Raw genomic sequence first — 27,489 nt, 5'->3', positions numbered from 1 at the left:
ATGAATAAAAGATTTGGAAAATCAGCAGAATATTTGAAAAGTAGGCCACCAATGACAACGGATGTTATTTACAGTGCCAAGAAACAGCTAAAAGAAGAAGTGGAAGGTGTACTGAGAGCCAGATCCACAGGACAGTATCAGTTATTCCTGAACAACTTTTGGGGCAGTTTACATAGGGAGTTATTCCCGATTAGCTATTCCTTATTAACTCCATATCTGGACAGGAGTATTCTGGAATAAGTGTGCTTTACTCCAAAATAGCTTAATTCATTTGGAAGTGAATTAAATTAATTCAGAGTAAGGCACTATTATTCCAGAATAAGGGCATCTACACAGGAAAGTATTCAGAAACAGCTATTCTGCTTGAAATTGACATGCAGCTTTACTGCACATTAACTGTCACAGAGTTTGTCTACACAAGCGGTCACAGTCCTGATCAGGAATCTAAAGGGGACAGCTAAGAAACACCTTTTTTTTTACTAGCCCGCTATGGAACAGGTGGGGACCTGCTCTGGGTGCAACGGGGCAGCATCCGGCTCATGAGGCCAGCGCTCACTTAAGGGTGCGACCCCCAGCTAGGCCCTTACCTAGGGTGGTATTCCTGATGCTCCTGAGGTGCCTCCGGGGGGTGCAGAGTCCAGAGAACTGGAAGGGAGAAGGGAGGTGAGTAGGACGGGTGGGAGCAGAACCGGGGTGGAGGTAATGAGAGGGGAGCTGGGGTAACAAGAGGGGGATCGGGGAGGCAAGGGTAGTGGGGTAAGAGAAGGGGGAGAGGGTGAATGGGCATTGAGGGGAGGGAGGTAAGAGGGGGTAACAGACTGAGGTAGCAGGAGAGGGAAGGGGAACGGACGGGGGGTGAGGGATGGAGGGGAACAGGCTGGGGAGAGGGATAATGGGGGATAGGCTAGCGGGGGGACGGGGATGGGGGGCGGGGGGAGGGGACGAGGCGGGGGATGACAGCGGTAATGGGCGGGGTGACGGGGATTGGGGGGCCGGGTAAGGGGTATCGTGGAGCACAGAGGAGCGGTCACGGGGCTGGCGGTGGGGGCCGGGGTGACGGTTAACAGGGCGGGGGGCGCCGGGGGCGAACGGGGCCCGGCAGCCAACAGACGCCGAGCGCGGGGCCATGGGGCGCCGGCCGGCGAAGGCCCCCCGCGGGGCCGGGCTCCCACTCACGCTGTGCGCCAGGCGGCCGGTGTCCAGCCCGGCCCAGCAGCCGCGCTCCGGCGAGTCCATCGCCGCCCGCTCCCGGCCCGTCCTGTCCCGTCCCCGCCACGTGCCGAGCGCCGCACGCGCACGCCTGAAACCGGAGCCGGCACCGCGCCGCACGTGCTGCCTGGGCGGGGCTCCATTCATGCATATTCATGAAGGGCGGGAGCGTCGCTGTGTCCGGAAGGGGGAGGGAGCGAGTCGCACCGCGCGGGGGCGGGGCCGGCATCGCTGCGCTGGGCCCCGCCCCGCCCCGCCCGGCGCGCGGGAGGTCCCTGCCCCGCTTCTCTCCCTAGCTCGGGGTGCTCCGGACCTGCGAGCTCGCGGGGGGCTTGCTGCGTCCCTGCCCGTCCAAAGCAGGGGCAGGATCCGCTCTCCAGAGACCCAGCGCGGAGCCGCCCTGCCTTTGCTGGGAGGCTGCCCCCCAGGGATGGGCTTTGTGGGCAGGCAGGCCATGGCCGCATGGCAGACCTGATACCGCTATGCAGAGCCAGCCGCCACGGGGGCCCAGCCAGCCAGGGCCAGCCCAGGCCCGCAGCTACCTCGCCCTGCGCTCAGAGAGCCGCTGCACACGCACCCCGTTCTCACACCCCGTTCTCACACAGGCCCTCTGCACTTCGTCCTCGCCGGCTACCACAGTCCTAGCTTCACCCCAGCTCCTGCCAGCACCCATCATCTTCCACTGGCAGCACGCACAGTCACACAGGCACAACTCCGGCACCGCACGCAGGATGCGCCTGTCCCAAGGGGAGAGAAACCCGGCAGAGAACTGTTGTATGTTAGGGCCTTAGAGTGCAGGCCAGAACCAAGCACCAATGTGGCTCCAATGAATCATTGGACGTGCCTTGCCCCCCTCTCTCCTAGGCTAGGCCGAGGCCCTCTGAAGGAGGGAGGAGGCGGATTTCACCCCGGCACGTGGTGACTGCGTCCCTTGCGGCCCACGTGGCGCCAGAACTACATTTCCCATGATCCCCTGCGGGGGGGAGGCGGAGTGGAAAGTGGAAAGGCCATTTCCTGCAGGGAACGAACGCGGAAAGCGAGCGGCGTGCACGATCCTGGCTCGGCCCGAACGCGGAAAGCGAGCGGCGTGCACGATCCTGGCTCGGCCCTTCCCGGGAGTGCTCCGCTCCGCGCGCCGGCTCCGGCGCAGCGCAGCCAGAGGTAGGCGCTAGGCGGGCGCTGCGGGGTTCGCTGGCTGGACTGACACGAAGCACTGGGCAAGGCGGGGTTCGGGCCCGGCCCCGCCGGCGGGGAAAGGGAGCAGGCTGCGCTGAGCATATGTGGCCACGCCGGAGTGCGGGTCCAGGCCGGAACAGTCCACCCCGGGCATGGCAGCAGCAGCAGCGAGCAGCCGCCTGCCGGTTCCAAGCGGGGGGCGTTCATCGCGAGCGTTCCACCCCGGGGGGATCCCTGCTCGGCGGGATGAAGTCGGTTGGTCGGGGCCGGGGTGGGACGAGATGACCGGAGATGCCGCGCCAGGGTGTTGCCGGGTCTGGAGGCCTCGTCGTGCAGAGGGAAGTGTTTGCTGCTGGGTGCGGAAGGTCTCTCTTGGCCGTGCGTGTTGTTTGCACGAGTGAGTTTGTCCTGAATAACGCCCCGTTCTGTGGCACTCTCCCATCAGTGCTCGCTGAGCATTTTACAACACCGTGTAAAACTCTAACGGATGGGGAAACTGAGGCCCAGAGTCACCCAGCAAGTCAATGGCAGAGCTAGGCAGAGAACCAAGATTTCCTCACTTCGTCCTATCCTGTGAACCGTGCTGCTCCCCAGAGCATTGGGTAGATGCATTTTATACAACGAAAGAAATAATATAGTCCAGATATAACCCCTTCCCTCCCAGAGGATCTTAAAGAGATTTATAGGCTGAGACAAATTATTCTGGTCCTGGGCTGCCCAAGGACACCATGGCAAATGCTTCCATTTGCAGAAAGTGCCTTGGCAACTTGAAGTGGCAGACAGCTGACTCTTAAAAATATAACATAAAAGCCGCACAGAGGATTTGAGATGCATTGCCCAGGAAACGTGGCCAGGCAGAGTGTTAATCTGTTGGAAGAGATTTGGGAATCTACTTTGTGCACCTGGAGTTGCTTTACAGTTGCCTTTGAAAGGAGCGTTTAATGTCCAGGTACATGATGATCTTGTATCTTTCGGTGTAATTAGGCCACTGAAAGCTTTACCCAACAAGGTGCAGAGCAGGCTTCAGCATTGGCGATTTCCAGCAATGAGGACGGTATCTGGTGTTAAAGAAAGATAAATGATGACCCTGAGAAGCATCAGGCACATCGGCATTGGAGGGGGAGGAGGAAATATGAATCTAATAGCAGCGTTAAACTAGTACCTGTTAAAACCTACCTTTTACATCCAAGAATGGCTTTTTTGGTTTAGGTTAAACTCCTTCCCAAGTGACATAAGCTAAACTGAAAGAAGACCTGTCTTATACTGGGAAAAGTGTCCACCTGGTTTAAATTCACCTTCGTTTATACCAGTGTAACTTTCCCATGTAGACAAGTCCCAATCTCTCCCATCTTCCTCTGCTCAAGCCTTGGTACAATTTCTGAGTACAGGTGAAGCTCTGAGTGTGTGTAGTTAGGTGAGCCCCTCAAATCTGCCCTACTCTTCTTCTTTATTGGAAAACAGGGAAATTGAATGGCCCTGGAATTCGGATGATGACCCAGTTCCACTCCTTCCAATGAGGAGCAGGGCTGAGAACTGGCCAGTCCTCCCTTTTATGTTTCCAAAGCTGTGAGCAGGGATATATTCACAGGATGCTGGGGCTGTACTGAACTCAGCCTTGGGAGCAGAGATGGCTATAGAGCCTCAGACTGCTGGAAAATTATTGGCAACCATGCAGTTGAGAGATGTATGGAGGTATCCTTAACTGCTTCCTGAATGCCTCCTTTCCAAACGCTGGCTAATAAGCCATCACCCGCTTGTTATATGGTATGTGTGCGCACCTCATCTGCAGACGGTAACGTAGGCTGGATACTCACTCTTCAGTCTTTCTAAAATCCAGACCTGTGCAAGAAACTGCAGGGGTGTGAGATGCTTGTAAAGGTCCATAACATGGCTGCATTTAGCTCTGAAGTGTGAATTACTTAATGCAGTAACTAAAGAGGGTCCCTGTTTGGGTGGCAGCGCAGCTGGAGATGCTGTGTTTATCACAGGTGTCACTGTTGCATCTCTAGGGTAAACTGCTCAGGGGCTTCCCTGGCTGTTGCTGATTTATGTGTAACAGTTAGGTCTACTCAGGAGTTACTGGAAAATGATTAAACTCTTCAGAAGTGTTTAGATTGCAGAATAGGAGCAGGGGCTCTTGTGAAGGTGCTTTGTTAGGAAGACGGCAAAGCTGGGGTGAGCAGAGGGCAGTAACAGCTAGTCTTGGAATAGCTCCTATTAAAGGAGAAAGGTGCTAGACTTGACTGCGGGAACACCATAAAACAGCAAGTAGCTATGGGACAGTGCCTGCTTTCTGACCCTGCAAACGAGAGCTGGCTGCACCAGTCCGAGCTTCTCTTCTGCAATGCTCAGCTTGGCCAGGAGAGCAGTTGCAGCCCTGCCCCCACTGCATGCTTACCCCAAGCTGTGTGTGGTCTCCTAGGAAGGTAGATCAAAACACAAATGCACAAGTGGGGAGGGACAGAAAGGAGGGGAGACTGATTATCTGCGTTGGACTCTGTGCAGTTGTGCAAGCAGACCTGACCTCGGCCTAGCTTTGCTGTCCAGTCTGTCTTAAACAGCCTTGTCTATTAAGGGTGATGTATATTTTTATTTCCTGTAAAACAGTGATTTGCCTGAGGCATGTTAAATCGGTTACCATTATTTTTACACTGAGGTGTATAGCATCATTTGAAATAAAATCATGTAATGCAGGACATGTATTTTTTTAATAGTTTCTTACTGGAGAGAGATCCTGTAACATGCCACTTTGATTATATTAAAAATGACATAGAGCAGCTCCAAAAGCTAATCTATTACCAAGAAACCAAAACAGCAGAAGTATATTGGTGTTCACCTTCATTTTACTGCTAAGCTGTTTATGTGTTGGATAGTGGACTAGGAACTAACCCAGAAGAAGCAGGAAGGGAGATCTGAGACTTGGTGATAACTTTGTGCAGCGAGAGCTAGAATTAGAGTGAATTCAAGGGATAGGGAGGTTGGGAAGGGGAATAACCAGGGGGTGGAAAACTCATCCTCATGGAGACAATTGGGTAATCGTTCTAGTTCAAATCTATTGACTACAACGGTAGAACTAAAGACTCCACTCAGGGCATAGGTCATTGATAGCAATGAAAGGCTTGTACAAAGATCAAGTGGAGACCAAGGCCCATCTGTAAGTAAACTTTATCTAGGAACTTACATGAGCCCTGTTACTGAAAGATGAGCACCGCATTTAAATTCAGCATAACGTAGGGGAAGGGATGCTGCAGAACTCTTCTGCAACCTCCTGTCCTGGCCTTTATTTGGCCATTTGTGCTTATAATTACGCATTTGGGCATGCACTTCTACACGTGATTATCCTGAACTCTGATTCTTAGTGGCAGACCCCAGAATTCACACACTACAAAGGTGAATGAAGCTACTGCCATATCTGTTTCATGGCATGAAGGTTTTTTGTAATCATAAGGCTTAAAAATATTTACCCCTTATATTCTAAATCTGTCATGAGGGCTAGATAAGCAGACCAGGATTTTTTTACCATACATTTAAAGTGATAAGGGTTAAGATAAAATGAGACAACTAGATTGACTAAGAATGTACAGGCATGGACAAATGAATGGAATAGTTATTTGCCCTAAACGTGTTAAGAAATGTTTATCTTAAGCTAATGAGAAATTTCTAATTAATCCAGCAGGTCCTTTCACACACTTTATTAAAAGAAATGCGTCAACCAGAAGCCATAAATAAAACACCAATAGCATCACAGTAATTCATCCACAGGAGCAAGGGCAAATAAGGCAAAAAACAGAACTAGTGATATTGGTTATTCCCCTGAGCAAAGAAGATTCCTGTAGGTTTTGACTGTTTTCATTATATCCACTTTGAGCAGCTTCTGATACAATAGTCCCCTCATGGAGAAGCTTTGTGTGTCTTGCTAACAGGAAGGCAATTGGCATGCAACTGACACAATTCAATACAAATATTTGGGGAGCAGTAAAGCGGTTTTCTGCCACAATCAGCTCCCTTTATCTAGAAGCACAAAGGAGATTTTAGAGTCAACTTGACTTATTCAGGATCTTTAGGAGAAGGAACAAATAACAGGTAGATCTTTGTTGGCACTAAGTAATGGATAGTCCTGTGGATGGAGGTTGCAGAGACTCCAGATAGCTATGAGGAAAAGGAGCTCTTCCGGGGAATGAGGCCATTTGCCAGGTCACAACGCACCCCCCAGCGCAGGGCAGATCTTTTTTTTTCTGTAGGCACCAGATAGTTGTTGGGGACGTAGACATGCTGAGACCTGGTTGGGAGGTCGGGCTTGTAAAGCATTTGTTCCCGGATGCCCCAGCGCAATTCCTTCCTGTGATCCTCCCCTGGTATACGGAATGACTCCCAGTCCCGCTTATACTCAAAGTACCGGGCTACCCGGTCAATCTTCCCACGATTACGGCCTTGCTGCTCTAATCTTGGAGGGATGAAGGATTTTGGTTGTCCAGCCATAATCAAGTCTTGTTCATAAACTGGAGAGTCCCGGCAATCCCTGGGAAGAAATGGGGGATCTCCATGAGAGCCACTGCGACGAGGAAGATCCAGGTAAAATTTTCCATGGGAACTGTAGTTTGGCTCGCTTTCCGCCTCTGATACAGTGTCTTCCTGGCGGGTGTGTAGATGGAGTAGTCTCTGTCTCAGGTCTGACATCTCAGGCTCACTTTCAGCACTGGATTCTGGTTCGCTGATAACTGATTCATCAGACACCTGTACCTCTCCATCAGGCAGCCGCCTTAGAACTTTCCTCTTCATCACTGGCTTCCTGGGTCCTCTAGGTCCCTCTGAGAGGGTCTCTGGTTGCACACTGTGTTCTGCCTGGTGATGCTGCATCAAGAGATTAAGGGATGGCCTGATCCCAGAAGTCACAGATGCTTTACTATAGGGGTCATACTGGGTTGATGTACAGGTTCCTCTCAGGCTATCTCCATCTCCTTGCTCTGCACAAAGTTTGGTAAAGGCCATAGCAGCTGCTGCCATCCGCTCTTTATGGTTCATAGTGGCCCATCTGTACCGATCTGGTCCCATCAGTGCCTCCATGATTTCACCCGAGCTGGCTTGATTTGGTCACTTACTCTGTAAGAGTCAATAGTAATTAAGTTCTTGGTGAGCACATCTGAACTAATTGACAGATACAAGAGAGACTTTGTGAATATCAAAATCAGACTCTAGAGCACCTAACCGTGACCATCTGAATGTAAAAAGAAATTTAACAAATGAGTAAGAGCTAATGAAACTGAAAAGAGTAGTGCAATCAGGATGCTTTATGGATCCCCAAATTTACCCCTCACTTGGAATGTTTCCCAACATATGCTTTTATATGCCACATCCAGACAAACAGCATGTATTGTGCAGTCTCATGCCCCAATATCCTTTTTGAAGCGAATATTAGAATAGTGCCATGTCAGAATTTGCAGTGGTGTTCAAACAGCAAAGGGGTTAATTGATATGGGTTAGTTATCTTAGCACACGGGACAGTTTAACATAATAGCTAAGTATGAGGCAGAATAAGATTCACTCTTTGGTTGTCTAAACTGGGGGGAAAGCATTTGTAACATTTTCTAATGTAATTCTGCCTTGAGAGCAAGGACAGTTGTTTAATGATGTGTTAACTAGCTGTGCTTACTCTGAGGGGGTGCCCTAGCTGACTAGCACAGATAATGGAAAGGCTGACCCATGGGCAGTCATCTAAATACCAGAGAATCAGACCTGAGGAAAAGTTGGAGACTGCAGTTGAATTGCACACCATGTGAGTCCAGTCCATAGTAGAAGCCAAGTTGGGGAACATTTAGCTTGAGATTCAGTCACTTAGGGGATTTGGATACCTACTTCACATTAATTCTAACTGCAACTGGGCATCAGATCAATTAGACAGCTTTGAAAACCTGAGCCTTACATCATGTGTTAAAGAAGCTATTTTGAAGGAAAGCCAATATTACAACAGATGGTTCCAGAAGACGAATAACAGGCATTAGCAAGCTGTCTCACATGTTGATATTAGTAGAGCAGCGGATGGTGAAAATGAGGAGTGTTGCTTGACAGCTCTGTACTGTTCCCAAAAACTATGTGAAAGCCTGGTATAGAGGTGACTGGGCCTACGCCGCAGATCTGATGTTAGAACAGTAAATGGAATGAGGGACATGAGATTAGAAGTGTTGAAAGGACTGATTACACTGCATGAGGAAAAGCCGTTACAGCTAAGCTCAGCAGTCCATATGCTAGGTCAGAACATGGGAAATGCTGAGCACTGAGGCGTGTTAGAAGACCAAAGACAGTATTTGAAGTAAATTCTCAGTTGGATAAACTACAGAGGCAGATTTAGACTAAATCTAATAGGAAATACAGAACTGTTCAGATTTGCGTCTCTCTCTCTCTCCTCTTCTTCTGCAGACCCTGAGGAACTACCAACATTTCCCAGCTCAGACAGTTCACAGGAATTCTCAGTATGGCAGAACTGGATGTGGAGACAGGTCAAGGAGAGGGACTACTGAAGAGAGTGCAGGAACTGGAGGAAGAAGTGAAGAGACTACAAGAGAAACTCTTGGAGAGCAAGGAGGGCACTGACATAAAAAGCAGCCCTTCAGCATTGGGGAAAACGAAGAAACGCCAGCAGCGGCCATTTGACTTTAGTGCCTATGGCCAGAGACATGTGGCACTGAAGATTGCCTACCTGGGCTGGGGATATCAGGGATTTGCCAGCCAGGAGAACACCAACAACACAATTGAAGAGAAATTGTTTGAGGCGCTAAGCAAGACCCGGCTGGTAGCCCACAGGCAGACTTCTAACTATCACCGCTGTGGACGGACAGACAAGGGGGTCAGTGCATTTGGACAGGTCAGTATCCCAGGTTGCAAGTTCTCCCAGCTCTTGCAGATCTGAGGGATGTTCTGCCTTAGTTAAGCTGTGAAATCTGGGTGGAGGCTGTACAGTCCTTCAGGTTAACTCAATAGGTGTTGTGATGTAACCAGTATCAAAAGCACAGGGGGGATAAAAACATTGGATTAGCCTTTAAAAAGACACACTAGTTTTTCCTCTGATCTGAAAATGAATATGGTACGAAGCATTCCTAGTATGTAAAAGGACACTGGGCAGAGAGCCCATAGTTAACTTTGTGCTCAGCAATGCAATTAGTCAATAGTTCACCATGGATGTGATGGAAGGCACTTAAGGCTTGCCTACAAAGGGAAACTATTGTGAAATAAGTGAGGGTGTGAATTTAAAGTGCAGTAGCTACTCCGTACCAACTCCCCACATCGACACTCACTCAGCACAAAGGCACTCTTATTGCAGAATGAATGTGTCCATGCAGGAAGCTATGGCAGAATAGCTATTCTGGGCTATTTCCCCATGTAGACAAGCCGTTAGTGTGAAATCTTGAACTATGCTAAGTAAAATTATAACTGCACCAAGTGTCCCAAACAGCCATTAAGCTGAGTTGTCTTGATTAAATTCTTATTCCTTTAAAAAAAAACTCAAAACTAATCAAAATGTTTTCCAGTTGACTTAGGTCTTGTCTACATGCCACTTTTGTACTGGTTAACTACTTTGGTTAGGGGTGTGGATTTTTTTAACTAACTAGTAAAATCAGCATCACCTCTAGTATGGATGCAGTTTTACCAGTATAGCTATTCTGGTAGAGAAGACGAGTAAGCATCTTTATACCAGTATGATTACATCAACCCTGGGAGGACTGACATTGGTATAGTTAACAGTACAATTGTGTTTAGACAAGGCCATAGTCCCACTGCACACTTCAATCAGAACACAATAGGAGACTCATGTCAATGGCTGAAAGCCTCACTTCTGTCAGGAGTCTGAACCTAAACTTTCTCAAAAAGGGCCAAAGCAGTTACTGTTTGCATGTAGACTAACAACTACCTGCCGATAAATTGATCTGACTCCAGTGCCTAGTGGACAATTGTCTGTATAAACCACCACAAATTGGCACCCTTGTTGAGGTAAAGGAGTGAGTTAGCCATGGGAGTGAGTTACTTGTCATCTGTGGGTGTTTCCTCCAGGTCAAGGTTGAGAGTATTTCAAGATACCTATATATTCCATGGGTTACTAGGACTTCAAGGGCTGTTAATCTATCACCAAATCAATAATGGTGCAGCAAACTTAACTCACTCCAACCACCTCCAGCAGCTGCAGCTACACACTTCAATAGGGACTACTACTAGGTCTAGTTATTAAAGTAAAGCAGAGGATCAGTGTCTCTTGCAGTGGTCTTGAATTTGTTTATTTTAAAACTAAAGGCACAAATGCAATAGGACGCTTGCTTTGCCTATCTTGAAGGAGTCAGAGTGTAATCCCTTTTTCCAATCCTACAGGTCATTTCCCTGGACCTTCGCTCAAACCTTTCAGAGGGAAAGAAAGTGAATGGTCATGAGGTTGGCTTGCAAGACAAAGCCAGTAGTTCTGCCAAGGAAATCCGATACACCCATATCCTAAATCGGGTGCTCCCTCCTGACATACGCGTGTTGGCATGGGCCCCTGTAGAGCCCAGCTTCAGTGCCAGATTCAGCTGCCTCAAGAGGACCTACCGCTATTTTTTCCCTCATGCAGATTTGGATGTGGCCCTTATGAATGCTGCAGCACAAAAATACATGGGGACCCATGACTTCCGTAACTTGTGCAAGATGGATGTAGCCAATGGCGTGACAAACTTCCAGAGGACTATTTTGACTGCACAGGTGCAGCTGGTGGATAGAGGCAGGGAAACTGGGTTACAGGACCCTTTCCAACTGTACCAGTTCGAAGTGACAGGCCAGGCATTCCTCTATCATCAAGTCCGTTGCATGATGGCAATTCTCTTCCTAATTGGACAGAGGATGGAGAACCCAGAGATTATTGATGAGCTATTGGATGTAGAGAAGAACCCTCAAAAACCACAGTACAGGCAAGAATTACCAAGAGAAATACTCAGAATTTCACCTCAAAGAATTTATGCATGCTAGTCCCTCTGTTCTGTAATCTAGTGCCATAAGTGACCCTGCCACGCTTCCTAGTGGCAGCTGAGCAGCCACTCACTATCAGGCCTAGAGTAACATGGAAGATAGTGTTTCCCGTGGCCTCCTGTTACTTAACATGCCCTCTTCATCTTCAAAATATGCCCTTGAGAAACTACTTTTCCTGTTGCCTCAGTGTTTGAGCTTTGGCTGTTCAGGCAAAGACCCTGAAATTCTTGATGGGTCTTATTCATTTGGACCTAGTAAAAATGTAAGCATTGTTCATAGGATCAAAGATCTGTCAAGCCAGCAGCCTATATACAAGATAGCAGTGAGATAGTCTTCATCTTCTCCACTAAAACCAGTGCCATCACATTGGATCTGCAGTCTTGTGTTCTCGGTTTTTCCCAAGTCACTGCACCATTTGTTTTAACTTTCTGCTGTGTGTGCATGTGCACGGTTAGGTAATGTCTTCTTCTCTCCTCTCTGCAGCATGGCAGTGGAATTTCCTTTGGTTCTGTATGACTGTGAGTTTGAAAACATCCAGTGGATCTACGACCGAGAAGTTCAGGAGTTTAATGTTACTCACCTACAGCAACTCTGGGCCAATCATGCAGTCAAAACTCACATGTTATATAACATGTTACAGGGGCTAGACTCTGCTGTCGTACCCACAGGGACAGGTAGGAAAAGTTTGTTCTGTGATTATACAAAGTCATGTACGGATAAAGGCTAATTCCTGAAATGAGTAACTTGGGGTGTTTGAGGTATTCTAACATCTGACTTCTTGTGTATGTTACAGGTCCAGAGAACAACAGAATGGTGCTCTGGAGAGAGGTGAAGCCCCCAGTCCTTAACCAGGTCAGCAGTTTCATCGAGGGCGTGAAAGCCCGCACTTACAAACCTTTGCTGGCTCGTCCCAAGTGCGAAGGTTTGGAGTCCCGGATCAATCACTTTGTGCGCAGGGGACGTATTGAGCCGCCGTGCTGCAGGGAGAAAGAGACAGACAAAGAGGAGCACCTAGAAACCAAGAGAGGCCACAGTGACACTGCAGAAAAGGAAAGTGAGACTCCAGGACAAGCCGCCAAGCGAGTCTGTGTGGACACAGAGTCCAAGAGCTCCAAATGAGACGTGCCACCTGGTGGCAGAAGCAGGACCAGCTTTCAGTGATGGGGTGGAAGTGGTCCCCTAGGATTTTAGGAAAGGCAACATTTGGTGGTGGCAGGGGGTGGGGGGAAGGAAGGGTGCAGAGGAGAGGAATCCTTTTAAAGGTGCAGTTCTGCATCTACTTTTTTTAAATATTAATTTCTTGGGACTGTACAAAACTATTGTATGAGGTGCAGAGGTTCATAGGTCCATGAAGCATGTGCTGGTCATATGATGCTTGTTTTGCCTCCTTTTTACCAGCTGCTAAAATGCATTAAAAGCAGCTAATGTTATTTTTCCATGCAAGCAATTGCTGTATTTGCCACAAGAATATCATGTGATTTGAATGGGAGAGATGGTGCCCCATGTAATTGAGGACAAATGGTCAAGATACTATTAGTGTTGTTCAGACTGGGAAAGTGACTTATCTGCAGACTTCACTGTTTAAGAGTACAGGGCACAAGCATGTGAATCACCATTATTTCCTCTCATCCCTCAAGTTTTTTCAGCCCTTTCATGCTGCACTTGTTTTGCTTTAGCACTTTGCACATGGAAAAGCTGCAGAGAGAACCACCTAGCATCCTGGTCAGGGTCCCTTTTCAGCCAGCTCCCTGGGTAAAGTGCTGTCCAAGCAACTGCTGCCAGGCTGCTGTCTGCCACCCTGAATGTATTCAGGTGGGCAGTGCACAAAAGTGGGAAGCATGGCAGATGTCTGGGTGCATAAGTGTTTGATGAACCCAGGGATTTTGTAGGTTCCCTCCCCTTCATTCCTGCAGACTATATTTAGTTGAGGAAGGCACAAGAAATACTTAGAGGCTACTAGGCCACAGCTCCATGGAAGTATAAATGCTTTGGGTAACAGTGCTGATCATGGAGACTACCTCCAGGTACCTTAAAAGTGCCACCATGAAACTAGGGAGCAGAAGTTAAAGTAAATATAAGAATCATGTCAAAGTCATATTTTTTTCAAGATACAAATGAGGATATGCTTTCAGAAGAAACACTAGTCCCAGTTAAGTGCTGTGTGGAATGGACAGGCAGAGAAGGCTGAAGAAATTTTGTGAAGGAAAAGCCTATACTGCAGGAGAAGAATTGAAAGGGGATAGTAGAATGGCTGTAAGAATGTAGCAATGTCTTCATTTCTGAATCAGATCATTAAACAGGTTGCAGTTTTAAACTAGAGATTCAGACTAACTTGGCAATCAGATTAATTTTACTAGTTCCGAATGCTTTATTTTTACCCTCATGTTGGTTATGAAGGAAACAAGTGAATTCATGACACTGTAATTTAAACTACAGTTTTAGATGAGACTCAGTGAAAGTCAAACTAGAAGGAAATTGATGCAACTCTATAGAAAGTTCTGCCCACAAACCCAAAGGAGTGAGCCATGCTAAGAGCTAATGCAAAGTATAATGCTCGGTATTGGGGAAGGTAAAAGGTATCTACCCAAGGCCCTCAACCTTGTCTAAAAAGGAATTTAGGCACCAATCTTGCAAACAGTTTTGCATCTGCTTCCCATTTTACACACAGTCCTACTACCTTCAATGTTAGGTTCTATGTTAATTTGAATTGTAGCTTCTTCCATAATTCAGGTAGCTCAATCCTGCCCTAGAACTACCAAGGGTCCTAGTTTAGAGAGAGAGAGAGAGACTTGATTTGTCTGTCTTGGATTTCTTTAAATTAGTCTGCTTGTGGAGCAGTCCTTCCCTGTAATTTGAATATGCCTTAAAACTACTCCAGCACATGTTGATTGTTGAAAAGCTAAGTTTCATAACTCCTATAATTACAGGGCAACAGCCTGCTAGATTCAATCACAGCATTTGATACCACTTTAAGGAGTGGACTGTCAGGTATATGGGAAAGTATAAATACTTGAAAGTTTGAGGATGCAGCAGTGCTTGAAGGTTAGTCTGAAACTACAGGTTTAGCAATGTGAGTCTGTCGAAGAGAAAAATGCATATTCTACCCAAAACCCACATTATTTCAGTACTGTCAATGCATAAAATGATTTGTAGAGCATAGTTTCTCAATCTGTGGTATGTTTATGCAAGACACAGGCAGGGAGGTACGTGGCAAAAAACCCAGTGAAGGGAGGCAGGCGGCAGCCGCCTACTTCTGGGGGAGGTGGGCAGCAGCCACCGGCTTCCTGCCTGGTTCCACCTCCTAGCTGGGAGGTAGATGGCAGCCATCTGTCCTGGGAAGCTGGGCAGCAGCTGCCAGCTTCTTGGGACACCAAGCAGCAGCTGCTGGCTTGGGCAGTAGCTGCTGGCTTTTTGGGAAGTTGGGCAGCAGCCGCCCATGTCCCGCCCGGTCCCAGCTCCCAGGTGGGAGCCCAGCGGAGGCCTCCTGTGAGCTGAGCTCACAGCTGGGTGGCTGCCACCTGTGCCCTGGCTCTGAGCCGAGACAGCCTTCCATGCCTTGGCTTGAAAATGGGCAGCAGCTGCCTCCCCAGGTCCCAACCTTTGTGGAAGCCTCCTCCGCCCCAGCTAAGAGCAGGTGGCAGCCACCTGCAACTGGCCTAGGTGGCAGCTCCCCTCCCCGGCTCAAAGCCCGGTGCCCAGAAAGCCATGTGGAGAGCCCAAAAGCTTGCCCCATCCTGGAGCCAGACTCTAGAGGCAGGCTTACTTGTCAATTTCACTGCTCTAGCTAAGCAGTGAAATTTGACATCTATGACAGCCCCTGATCTTACCAGTATAAAAATCTTAAGGGGGCCCATACAGTGTGATTTGCCCCAGGCCTGCACACCCCTAGGGATGGCCGCTATCCACTTTGATGGGCTGCTAGTGCCTGCTCACACCTCACAAGTTCCCGCCTTTGTGAAGAGAACACCATATGACCCCACCATCAGGGCATAGTAATTGGCTAGTGTTGACCTTTGCTCCTATATGGAGGAAGGGGAGGAGAAAGAAGGGGAGAAACAGCAGGGGGTTTTGTGATCTGCCACAGCCACACAACATTGCAGCACTCAGAACTCTCCTGCTTTACGAGAAATAGAGTCGTCCAGCAGTAAAGGAGGAAAAGATTGTATTTCTCAGAGTGGAAAATTGAGTGTTTGGGTACTTATTAAAATTTTCAGAAGTTAGGGGGTACTTGCTACCTAAAAGGTTGAGAAACACGGTTGTGGAGGACAAAATAGTCTATGCACTCCAAGCTTGTGCTGGACATTTCACTATAGATAAACAAGTGGGAGGAAGAAGCCACACATTTGGCTCTTAAAAAAAAAAGTTATAGTGGATTTATGGGGAAAGTGGGTCCAACGCTCTGTAGCTTCTACCAGCCTGAGCTAGATTGTCTAAATACCAAAGTAGCCAAGACCTTTGTTTTAGGCTTCATAAAGAAGGCGGTCAGCACCCTACTGGAGCTATGCTTCAGAATCCTCTCAAGACCAATCACTAGAAGGTCAGTGAAGCCTGGGAGTTAGAACATCCTCTCTTGACATGGGTAATGGATGGTTCATCCTCACAGCCTGGACTGGTGTTATACCTGAGACAGTGCAGTGAAACAGGCAGTTTCACACAGATTAGTCAAGCATCTGACATTTTAACCTTAAGTTCCTGCTGTAACTGATTTGACAGTGCAGATAAGATCTAAGGCTTGTCTACACTCACTTATGCCAGCAAAACTTTGTTGCTCAGGGGTGTGAAGAAAAACTACCCCGGCCAAGTGATATACATTTTGCCAGCATAAGCACAAATGTGGACAGCGCTATGTTGGTGGGAGATGCTCTCTGCCACCAGAGCCGCTGCTGCTCATTTAGGTGATTTTATTATGTCAGCTGGCAAAATTTATGTCATTCAAGGATGTGGTTTTTTCCACACCCCTAAGCAACAACGTTTTGCCAGCATAACCCCCCTGTAGACACACTCTAAGGCTATGGCTCCACTAGATATCTTGCACTGGAGCAGTTGCGTCGATGCACGGGTGGGACTATAGGCTCTCTAGTGTAGTCACTCGAAGCTGAGGGGTGAGAGCTCTCCTGTCGCTTTAATCCACTCCCACCCCGTGGCAGCAGCTATCTCAGTGGGAGAAGCTCTCCTGCCAACAGAGCCCTGTGCACACAGGTGTGGTGCTTAGGTCGGGGTAACTTATGTTGCTCAGGGGGGTGGATTATTCACACCCGGAGTGAGGTTATACTGACATAAATGGTAGTGTAAATGTCGCCTTAGAAACCTACCACTAGCATTATGGGCACCCGCCTGCAGCACACAGGATCAGTGCAGGAGCTGACCCTCCTTCGCCTGAAACCTGAGGATGCAGCCTGCGTCCTAGCGCAACAGCGGAGGCCTGTGAAGCGTGGAGCGAAGTGGTGCAGTGACAAGCCCCGCTGTGAGTCTAGCCCCAGCTGTGCGCGGGGTTACCGGGCCTGGGGCCCAGCGGGGCGAGGCGCTCCAGGAGCGGGGGTGACTACTGCCATCCGGCCCCTTCCTGCAGCGAAAGAGGAGGGGGGGGGTTTGAAGCCGGGGGGCTGCAGCCCTCTCCCCCCCCCCCCCCCCCCCCCCGATGAGCTCTCGTCCCCCAAGGCCAGCCCCACGCGCCGTGTTCCCGGCGCCTGCAGGCGCTAGCGATGGGCAGTGGCCGGCGCGGGGCTGGGAGTCAGGAGAGCCAGGCCGCCCCCCCCGCGACCTGAGCCAGCGGCGGCGATCTGTGCGGGAAGCGCTGGCGGCCTTACCGCCCGGCCCGGGCCCTGCGCAGCCGGCGGGGGAGGGGGGAACCGCCCTGCTGCCGCCGCGGGGCCCTGCCGCCCCCCCCAGTACCTGTGTCCCCGTCCCGGGCCCTCCAGCCTCGTCCTCGCGCAACGACCGTTGTCGGCTCCTGTCCAATGACTCCCAAGCCAACGGCCGTGTCCGCTGCCGTTTAAATCGCAGGGCGGGACTTCCTCGAGGCCGCAAACTCCTCTACCGCTCCTATTGGACCGTCCTCCGTAAGGTCCGCCCACCGCCGCCACACACTCCGCTGTCATTGGGCGCTTAGCCTTAAAACTCCACCCCCTCGTCTTTTCTCCTCCCATTGGGTGCCGTGCTACCGGCCCCGCCTCCTCCACACCACACCTCAATCCCGTTAGGGGGTATCGGTGTAACCTCGCCCTCTTGTTAGCCATTGGGTGAGTTCTCTATAGCCACGCCCCTCAACTAATCCCATTGGGCAGTCTCCCTGAAGGTTCACCTACCTCCCGTCCCGAATCCTGATTCGTCGCCTCATTGGCGCGCCGACAGCGCGGGGAGGCGGGACTCTCGGCGGACCCGCCCTCTCCCTTGGCTCGTCCGGCCTGCCCTGTCTCGAGCTCGCCCGACCCCACAAAAATGGCGGTGTTGGGGAGCGTCGGGCGGCGTCTGTGGGGCCCAGCCCCCGCCCTCAGTCAGAGCCTCCGGGCTTTCTCCGCCCCCCGGGGGGCAGCCGCCGCCGCGGTGACAGCGGAGCAGCTGGCGGAGAAGCTCAGGTCTCAGAAGCGCGAGGAACAGAAACAAGAGGTGAGTATTCCCGGCATGCACTGCGGTGTTCCCGGCGAGCACTGAGCGACTTTCTCGGACTACAGCTCCCGGCAGGCTGTGCGGGTGTCGGAGACTACAGCTCCCGGCAAGCCTCGCGCGATGCTCTTGGGCTGGTGGTGGTGGTGCACTGAACACGTGGGTGCTGCCTGGCTGGTGCCGTGTTCCCACCCCGACCCATGCCTGTCTCACGCTGCTGCCGTGCTGGGCGAGGCCCTGCCCTGTCCTTGTGGGGTCCCACCCACTGCCAGCAGAGAGCGAAGGGCACTGTTCTCCCCTCCGCGCTGTACTGGGGTGGGAGGGGGCCATGCAGAGATCCTGTGCTCCTGGCTGTCAGCTGCCTCACCGCTTGGGCCCCGATGGGTTCCTATTTCTGCAGCACCGTCTCTAGAGGCTTTCCGAGTGCTCTCGAGCTGGCAGTAGGAAGATGAAGCTAGCAGCTCTCCCTCCAGAGCCAGTGGGAGTTGTGGGTGTTCAGCATCCCTCCAGATCGGACCCTGTTCTCTTTGCTCCCTTTACCAAGTGCTTGTCAATGGGCATCAAAGAGCCTGGCAGTAACATTACCATGGAAGTGAAGACGCCATCTCAGCAGCGTACCCTAATGCCAGGCCTGTGTCTCACACAGTTTTGAGGTATCCTCAAAACACCACTGTGAGGTGAGGAGATGCTGAGGCGGAGACATTAACAATGTCTCACATGAAGTTTGTGGCAGAATCAGGCATCGCACCCTGGTCTCCAGAATCCCTGTTACTTAACCATGAGACTATCCTTTCTCCACTGATAGCATTTTCTCTTCACAGGCGCCTAAAGACCCAGGATTGAGGCGGGTCCGAGAACTAGCCCAGCTCACCAAGCAGCTGCAGCGGGTTCACCCCAATGTGCTGGCCAAGGCCCTGAAGCGTGGGATCTTGTATCAGAATGAGGAGATTGTGGTGATTGACAAACCCTATGGTCTCCCTGTGCACGGTGAGAGAGGGACTAGGGGAGGCGTCTTTGTGCTGGGCAGTGCCTGTGCTAACGCTAGGAACCTGTGTCAGCCAGTTCTAGGTACTGAGAGAGCAGCTTCACCGATCCTGAAAGGTGCCTTCTCTTGGTTAGCAGAGCGTCTGGGCGCATGTTACATTAAGCAATGCTAATCGATTTCAGCTCCAAACGCATCTAAATGCTACTCTGATCTCTGCCAACACGCTCGTCACTGCATAGATCTGAATTGAGCCTGGGTTACGCTGTGCTCGTGAACAGAGGCCTGAAGTGGGGCTGTACCCCAGACAGCCTCCTGTGGGAGCTGCTGGGGAGCAGGGGGATTGGGGTAAAGTGAGCTAATAGGGTATTCTGTCTCTAGCTTCTCGGATTAGCTGGGGGCTTTTCTTCCTACAACTGGTCCCAAGGAGGAAGCAACATGTATCTTCTTAGGGTCACATCTCAGTTTGAGGGGAGGAGAATGACAGTCAGGATCGTGGGTGAAACAGACAATTCAGCTTCTCCCAGCAGGATGCGCTATGCGGCTATGGGGACTGATGTAGTGGGAGTGTTCCGCTGCAGGAGGTGCACTTCTATGGGCAAGACAGCAAACGGAAAAGTGGAAATTTGTTGTTCTGCTGTGGTAGTGCCTGAAGGACCCTAATCAGGGCCATGGCCCTAGGTGCTATACCCACAGGTAGGCACGATCCCTGCCCTGAAGAACTTACAGTCTGACTTGGAACATGCATGTGAAACCCCTCTGATGATGGGCAGAGGAGCCAGTCAGTGAGTGAACATTGCTCTGCTTCAAGTGGGCACCTAGGGCAGATTCAGTGTTCCTCTGGGAACTCTGAGTGCCTGACCCCAAGCGTTAAAGTTCAGAAGGTTCCCAGTGTTGCCTGACAGAGTGAGATCTTGGGGCATCTCCCAGGGGATATTTGTAGGCTCAACAAGTGTCTTTGTTGTTACCAAGTCTCCAAAAGGAACATTTTGGAATGTCAAGCTCTTTCCATGGAGCCCTGATTGCTGCTTCAGCACTCAGGAAACACAGCTTCCCTGGGGAATTCTTTCAGGTGCTAGTCACTGATCTGGTTGTTTGGTCTCGTTTCCCTTCCAACCACCCAGGTGGCCCTGGGGTCCAGAATTGCATCACCGATGTGCTGCCAATTTTGGCCAAGATGCTGGATGGCATGAAAGCCGAACCCCTGCACCTGTGTCACCGGCTGGACAAGGAGACGACGGGCGTGATGGTGCTAGCTCGGGACAAGGACACAGCACATCGGATCCAGTGCCTCTTCAGAATGCGACAGGTGGAGAAGAAATACTGGTATGAGAGGCTCGTTGGGAGCAGGAGCGCAGGCTCCTTTGTGGTTTGGAGGGTGGTTTAGAGGGGCATCTACACTCTTAAAAGTGAACTGAACTCTGTCCTGACAGAGCAGAGGCCAAGGCTTAGTGTGGGTAGCAGCAGTGCAGATTTCCCACAGGACTAGAAGGGACCCCCCCCTTTAAGGAGAGAGGAGAGCTCAGTCTCCACAGCCCATTGTCTTTCCACAGACTGACAACGCGAGTGGAATTCGTGCCAGTGGTGGTCTGCAGCGCATCTGTCCACTGAGAATGAGCTGGATGTTTGCCAGCTCGTTCGCATCAGTCACAAACAATCCTCACAGTGCAACAGCTCTTGCTCACTACCCACTTGGGCTGTGTATGAACCTGTGACCTGGAGGTGAAAGTCCACCTGTGAACCAGGAGTGGTAGAAGCACCATCTGCTCTGACTTGGTTGTGCCATGCTTGGGAATCGGATGTTGAGCTGTTAGTTGCTAGGCCTGGCAGCCTAATGCTGCTCACTGTGTACGCGGTGCTCCAGCTGGGAGAGTGAGCTTCCATCTCCTGCTCCCCAGGACTAGTTGGGCCTTGTCTCCTCTCCCCTCCTGTGCAGTTAGGAGAAGGGTTGAGTGGGAAGGGAATCCTACCCCATTCAGCCAGCTGCGACTTTGGGGCTCAAAGCCTGGGAGGGGGCAATGGGGACACTTCTCAGGGCTCTGCCCCTGAATCTGATGCTCCGACCCCTCATGTTTAATTGTTAACACGCCAAAGCCCTGTTAGCTCTTTCTGGAAACTTGGTGCTAACTGCACTTTACGGCTTTTTGGAAGTGCTGATCATGTTTCTCATCACCCAGGAATCTCCCATAGTGGGTTCTCCGCAGGGTCAAAACCTCTGCAGTATTGCTAATGGAATAACGGAGAGTGACCTCTCCCTGCTCTGTAGAGAGCTGACTGCCATGTGCAGAGAGCGGGAATGGGGCCCTGTTGATCTGTGTGTTCCCTTCCCAGGACGATCATTGTGGGGCTCCCAGTCCCCTCGGAGGGGCTGGTGGATATTCCCATTTTGGAGAAGGAAGTGCAGAGCCAGCAGTCTCACTATAAGGTGAGTGTGCTTCCTCCCAGCCGGGCCCCGGGACTGCTGGCCTGGGATGTATTTCTTGTGACCCAGTTTTCCTTCTGTGGTTTTCCCCATGATTCAGATGACACTGGCACCGAACTACCACATGTCTCCGGAAGATGGGAAGTTGGTGAAAGTGCGCCGGAACCGAGATTCCCACAGTGCTGTGACCCGGTACCGCGTTCTGTCTAGCTCCCCCTCTTGTTCCTTCCTGGAGCTCCAGCCAATCACAGGTAAGGCTTATTGCGTCTCCCCTTGTGTGTTCTAGCTGATCCAAGAAGCAGTCATTTAAGGTGTCAAGAAACTCTCTCTGCCTCCCGTCCTGAGGTGAGAGGTACCCCGTCAACATGGGGATAGTTGAAATCTCCCATTGTTGAGTTAAGAATTGATGGGTGCTAAAGGGCTTGGGGAACAAAGTCTCATTACAAAGCTCTCAGCCTTGCCTAGCAGGCTGCTAGGATCAGCACACGTCCCCCAAACAAACAGACCACATGATATACTTCAGTCAAGCAGGAAGCACACCACAAACACACACACTACATACAAACAACTCACCCCAAAGGTCATGTAGTATTGCCTCTTTATAAATCCATGTTATCCCTACATCTTGAATACTGTGTGCAGATGTAGTCACCCCTTCTCAAAAAGATATATTGGAATTGGAAAAGATAAGGAAAAGGGCAGCTAAAATGATTAGGGGTATGGAAAAGCTTCCATGTGACGAGAGATTAATAAGACTGGGGTTTTTCAGCTTGGAAAAGAGACAACGAAGGGGGTGGAATATGATAGAGGTCTATAAAATCATGACTGGTGTGGAGAAAGTAAATAAGGAAGTGTTATTTACTCCTCATAACACAAGAACTAGGGGTCACCAAATGAAATTCATAGGCAGTAGGTTTAAAGTGAACAAAAGGAAGTATTTCTTCACACAACGCACAGTCAACCTGTGGAACTCCTTGCCAGAGGACATTGTGAAGGCCAAAACTATAACAAGTTTAAAAAAGGAACTAGATAAGTTAATGGAGGATAGGTCCATCAATGGCTGTTAGCCAGGGATTGCTGTTTTGCCGGAGGCTGAGAATGGCCAACGGGATGGATCACTTGATGATCACCTTTTCTGTTCATTCCCTCTGAAGCACCTGGCCCCTGTCGGAAGGCAGGAAACTGAGCTAGAAGGACCACCCCAGTATGGCCATTCCTATGTTCGCTGTGAACCTGGTTTGTTAGGATAAGCTAGCTGTCAGAACCCCTGACCTCTGTAGAGATCCCTGCGGTGACAGCAGGTGCCCCAATGCTGACAGGCAATGGCTCGGGTCGGCCTGTGGGTCTCTGGGTGCTCAGGACTTTGCATTTGAGGCTGGCTATTGGATAAGATTGCAATTCAGCCAATCAGGAGCGTTCCTGGTGCAGTGGGGCCCATATGGTGTGCTCCAGCAGTCAGTACAATTGCTTGTTTGCATCCAGGCCTCTCTGGCTGCTGGGGTTAATGACGGGCTGCAGTATCCAGTCTATGCCCACTCTTCCTTTGGCAGTCAGTCTGGGCGAGCAGCAGGCAGATGGCACCAGGCTGTTCTAACGCCTGGTTCTTCTCTCACCCTTCCACCCCCTATTGTGTGCTCAGGAGTGAAGCACCAGCTCCGAGTCCACCTGGCCTATGGATTGGGGTGTCCGATCCTTGGGGACCACAAATATGCACACTGGAGCAAGTTGGCACCCCAGGTAAGATGTGACATGGCGAGGGGAGGAAGTGGGAGCAGCTGGCCCTCAGAAGGACAGAGTTATGAGGCCCCATGTCCCCTGTGTACCCCCACACCCCAGGGATGACTCCAGAGCTTGCTGGGGGGCCTGTTGCTAACCTTTTCCTGGCAGCGCTTCCATAGTCATCCACAGGGAGCTCAGATCAGTTTGCTGGGATCTCCACCCCCTTTGGGCAGGTGAGACCTGTTCTCCTCAGATCCTCAAACCCAGAGGAGAATCCAGGAACCAGGCTCCTAGACTGCCAGCTGGAAACTCTGGAACTGTCCTTGTGGCATGTCCTGGGGCTTCTCCCTGCCCCTGAGATGATGGATTCCCCTCCCACAACAAGACAGATCCTGGGGCATCTCCCTGAGGAGGTATCCCCTTCACCACCACAAAGATCTCAAGGCATCTCTCACCAGGGAAGAGGTGGGGGAAATATGCAGAAGGCAGGCTCCATCATCTCTGGGGGCGGGGCGGTCTCCTTTACACCTCCTGGCTCCTGGCGCATCTCTCTTTGGGAGCTCAGGGGTGTCACCATGAAAATCCCAAGGCATCTTTCCCCAGGGAAGCAGGCAGGTCCCGTGGCCTCTCTACACCAGCCAGTGCTCTTTGGCTGAATCGGGGGTAACCCCGAAGGCTCCCGTGCCGCTCACTGCCCCAGGAAGGTACCTGGTACACTGTGTTGGTGTCTGGCAGCAGCTGGGTATGGGTGTTTCTTTCTGTACCCCCAGGGGCTTTGTTTCCTCGGCTTTCCCTGGCAATAGGGGCTGGGGTGCTGCCTCACATTTGCAGGTGGTGTGATGGCGTTGGGCACCTGCTCTCACTACCTTTCTCTCTCCTTGGAGCAGAAACTTCCAGAGAAAGCTCTGAAGAGACTGGGGTTGGAACAGGCCAAAGTGCGTCACCTCCCCCTCCACCTGCACGCTCGCCAGCTCATCTTGCCCATGGGAACTGGCGGGGACCAGCAGCTGTGCCTGGTCTGCAAGCCGCCCCGCTTCTTCCGAAATACTTTAAAGCGGCTGAAGCTGGAGATCCCGGAGTCGCTGGAGAAGTGAGAGGAAAGCAGAGCTGCCTGTCTCTGCAGCCACCATTGCGCCGATGACGTCTGACTCTGGTCCCCGCCGCTGTATGGTGCCGTTTGCCTTGCGGGAGAGTGGGGTGACGAGTTCAGTGGTCTCAGCCGCTCCAGGAAAAGCACAGCTGTTGGGGACGGTGTTTGTGCATTGACCTGCTTGACTGACCTTGGCCCTTTTCAGGCACTTGGTTCAGACCCAGATCCAAAGTCTGGTTCTGTGCAGAAAGAGGACTGGATTCAGTGAAGAGCCGGCAGGTTCTGCCAGTTGGGGATTGGCAAAGGCAGAGCAGGGCCTTGCCTGGAATCCAAACGCGAGCCGGGACTGTCTCTAAATAATAAACGGGCTGATTTCATTCTACATGGTAATGCTCTCTTAGGAGTTGTGTAATCGGGGAGAAAGCCAGCTTGTCTCTGCCAGGGGGTTCCCACCCCTGCGCTGTCAGCTGCCATCAGCATGAGGCGACAGAACGACCCGTTGCACTGTGCTGAGAAACCCTGCTTGGGGGTGACTGGCTGACTTCTGGGCTGAGCTGGTGGGGCTCAGCTTCCCCTCTAAGACCCTGGGCTGGAGGTATTGAAAGCCTGGCTGAGCGACCCAAGGATGGGAGGCTGGAATCCTGCCTCACAAACAAGGTGCATTTCCCCAAGCTCAGCGCCTGCTGAAGGGATCCTGCGGGGCCAGGGTTGCACTTGGTGACCTGCTGTTTGAGGGGTGGGGACGGGGGGGCTGTGAGGCTGCCCTCCCTCCATACTCCTGGCTGGAGATGCACATTGCTGGGGCTGGGGAAGACACCAGACTTGGGAGCTAATTTCTGATTTCACGAGGTGTGGAGTCACAAGTCCTGGAGCCTCTCCCCTCCTCTCCTGTACTTCCATCTAGGGCTGCATCTTGGTGCTAGCTCCATTCACACTTGTACTGCTGCCCACCTTGCATGGAGTGGGGCAACACAGCCCTTCCATATGGGCAGGAGCTCGGTGAATTGCTGGGCTGTCTAAGCTGCTGCCCTTCTCTTGGGGATGTGTCTTAGGACATTTGGCTACGGGGCGGGTCCCTGGCTGGGATCCCAGCTCTTCACTGCCACAAGCGTCTCTAACACGTTCATTTGAAAACCAAACAGTGTAAATACAGCAGTGGCTATGCCTTGGCCAAGGGACTGTACAGAATCTGGGCAGTGTGCTGGAGATTTCCCTCCCCTCTGCCCACAGCACCCTTGGCAATGTGACTCGCATTCCCGCTGGGATTCCCTCAGTACTAGCAGCTTGCCTCCAGGCCTATAGAAGCAGGTTTTCCCTAGCGGCCCAGCAGGAACCCTGGGTGCTGTGCTGTGAGGCCCACTTCTTCCATCACACAACAGCAGTTTGTTCTAAGGCAAACTGTAAAATACTAGATAAACATGAAACCCACTCAGTTCAGCTCAGGAAGGGGCAGGGGGCTGGGTGATTCTCGCCAGCCAGCCCCACACAGCCCTCCGTTGTCTGTGTGTGCCACAACAATCTAGTTCTTGCTCTCTTTAGGAGGTGTGTTAACACTCTTGTGGCCTGTGTTATACAGGTCAGACTGGACGATCTGAGACTTACAGCTTGTCTACACTAGAGAGTTTGTTGACAAAACAGTGCTGGTGTACATGCTGCAAAAACAAAACCGTGCTGGTGTACACACTCCTGGCAGGGAGCTGCGAAGCCGGTCTCAGTTCCCCACACTGTCCCTCAAGTTGGTGGGAGTGCACCGAGGACGTACCCCACCGACCCAAGGAGGGCAGTGTGGACCTCAGCCACTGCAGTGATTACTGTGGCTGGAAGTCGATATATATTATGTCGACTTATTTTTTGAGTGTAGACAAGGCTATAGAATCCCTGAATCCTCCCTGCCGGCCCAGGGATACAGCACAGGCCCTGGCCTAGACCCCTGTTGTCATTGCATGGCAGAAACAGCTGAGCCCATGTGAAGTGACCTTTGCCTGGTCTGAGCTGTCAGTGCATCCTCAGTGTGCAGGCCCGGTTTCATTCGCTCCTTTGGCCTAGGGCTTTCCTCTGCAGATGTGTTTGAGTGGGGGTGTGCTTCCCCGCTGGAGGGCTCTTATCTGTGCAATTTATCCTGCCCTCCCTCCCCGCTCCACACTCTCCTTTGATCCATGGAGCACAGGTTTGCTGACCGGGAGGGCCCAGGGTAAAGCCGGAGGTTCTTGTTGATGGGTGTGCTGGTGGACGGGGTTTGAGCGGTGTCTGTTTTTACAGGGTGGGGTTGTGTTAAATACTGAATCATTCATGTGGCTGGAATCTAAAAGCACCATCTGAATCTGGCAGGAGATCACCGCTTTTGGCTCACTGCAGAAGGGAGAGACCCTCACTGACCCACCACCCCTGCTCCGTTCTTACAACGCTTATCCATCAGCTGTAGCATAAGACGCACCCTTGGGAAAAGGGTGGACCTGAAGGGGCATCGGCTGGCACGAAGGCCCAGATTTTTAAAGATCCATGAGAGTGAGCGGCTTCTGTACCTTTGAAAACGTGGCCGTTAGGCACTAGACCTGCAGATTCCTAGCAAGGTTACTTTCCCCGCTCCTCTCTGCCTGCCCTGAGAGGCCGTCCGCTGTGGCACGCAGCAGAGGTGTCTCCTCTGAACAGCACGGCTGTATCCCTTTCTTCTGCCTGGTCTGGTAGGTGCACATGTGAGTGTGTGATGGAGTCTGGGGCTTGGCCTGGTGAAATACCTACCGTGCTTGCCGTGCAGCCCTGCAGCACCTGGGGCGGAGTCAGGCTGTAGAAAGGCCTCTCTGTATTTTGCCACTTACGGCTGCCCTCAGGGCTGGGGATCCACCTGGCTGCAGTGAGTGTTGGAGGTTATTACAGCTGACGCGCGCGTGCATCCCCCTGCCTGCCGGGAATGGGAGCCGGGGCTGGGATTGGGCCTCCCTGCCAGCCCTCCCGCTCATTACTGGATGTGAAAATAGCCCAGCAGCCCCACGCCCCTTCAAATGGCTGCTAGAAATAAACCTGTTGATGAGAGAGGGACGTAAAACCACAGGGCCGCAGCCTTTCATGGGGATGCCTGTGGCTGGGCGAGGAACACCAGGGCTTCAGCAATCAGTGCTGCCCCGCTGCTGCGGCTCTATTTGAGGGAAGGCTATTTGTAACTTCTTGGGAGAAAAGGCTTCCCTTGTAATTAGCAGTGCACAGCCTGGGCTGTCATTTACAACTGCTTGGTACATAATGCTGGGGTAATGCAGCTTTCTGCCTCACAAGTGATTTGTACCCAGTTAGTCGCCGCTCGGCTGGGATCAA

General features: G+C 51.4%; 4 protein-coding genes across 10 annotated transcripts in view; 2 read left to right on the top strand and 2 right to left on the bottom strand.

The window, feature by feature from the left end:
* Window positions 1-2,243, bottom strand: part of DDX25 (DEAD-box helicase 25) — a 31,823-nt gene extending 29,580 nt beyond the window's left edge. The window contains exons 1-2 of one of the 3 annotated variants that reach the window (XM_067563373.1): window positions 1,177-2,243; window positions 588-645 (exon numbers count right to left, since the gene is read on the bottom strand). In XM_067563373.1, coding sequence (XP_067419474.1) covers window positions 588-645; window positions 1,177-1,356 — 238 coding nt within the window. In that variant the 5' untranslated portion in view covers window positions 1,357-2,243. The remainder of the gene's footprint in view (window positions 1-587; window positions 646-1,176) is intronic. The other 2 variants (XM_067563364.1, XM_067563355.1) reach the window with 2 other exon arrangements.
* Window positions 2,244-5,276: 3,033 nt separating this feature from the next.
* On the bottom strand, window positions 5,277-17,646 carry HYLS1 (HYLS1 centriolar and ciliogenesis associated). Of its 5 annotated transcripts, none has more exons than XM_067563340.1 (3): window positions 17,260-17,430; window positions 16,680-16,930; window positions 5,277-7,485 (listed from the first exon to the last, which is right to left on the bottom strand). In XM_067563340.1, the coding sequence occupies exon 3, from the start codon at window positions 7,447-7,449 to the stop codon at window positions 6,535-6,537; it is 915 nt and encodes a 304-aa protein (XP_067419441.1). In that variant the 5' UTR covers window positions 7,450-7,485; window positions 16,680-16,930; window positions 17,260-17,430; the 3' UTR covers window positions 5,277-6,534. The 5 variants fall into 5 exon arrangements, 4 of the variants coding, with proteins under 4 accessions (XP_067419441.1, XP_067419426.1, XP_067419419.1 ...); XM_067563325.1 differs by lacking the exon at window positions 16,680-16,930 and adding an exon at window positions 12,263-12,344; XR_010922657.1 differs by lacking the exons at window positions 5,277-7,485; window positions 16,680-16,930 and adding exons at window positions 11,490-11,910; window positions 12,263-12,344 and having other exon boundaries at window positions 17,260-17,646.
* Window positions 7,847-13,686, top strand: PUS3 (pseudouridine synthase 3). The gene is made up of 4 exons (XM_067563306.1): window positions 7,847-9,244; window positions 10,741-11,309; window positions 11,851-12,041; window positions 12,161-13,686. Exons 1-4 carry the CDS (start codon window positions 8,855-8,857, stop codon window positions 12,484-12,486), a joined length of 1,476 nt encoding a protein of 491 aa, XP_067419407.1. The 5' UTR covers window positions 7,847-8,854; the 3' UTR covers window positions 12,487-13,686.
* Window positions 17,647-17,752: 106 nt separating the features above from the next.
* RPUSD4 (RNA pseudouridine synthase D4) lies at window positions 17,753-24,565 on the top strand. The gene is made up of 7 exons (XM_067563309.1): window positions 17,753-17,973; window positions 18,792-18,957; window positions 20,077-20,278; window positions 21,284-21,377; window positions 21,475-21,625; window positions 23,014-23,111; window positions 23,981-24,565. The coding sequence occupies exons 1-7, from the start codon at window positions 17,806-17,808 to the stop codon at window positions 24,185-24,187; spliced, it is 1,086 nt and encodes a 361-aa protein (XP_067419410.1). The 5' UTR covers window positions 17,753-17,805; the 3' UTR covers window positions 24,188-24,565.
* Window positions 24,566-27,489: the final 2,924 nt, after the last annotated feature.

Source organism: Emydura macquarii, unplaced genomic scaffold (genome assembly GCF_026122565.2).
Source record: "Emydura macquarii macquarii isolate MOO-44397 ecotype Brisbane River unplaced genomic scaffold, CSIRO-AGI_Emac_v2 contig_312, whole genome shotgun sequence".
Lineage (NCBI taxonomy): Eukaryota > Metazoa > Chordata > Testudines > Chelidae > Emydura > Emydura macquarii.
Note: the sequence above shows the minus strand (reverse complement) of the source record. Positions and strands in the feature narration are given on the sequence as shown.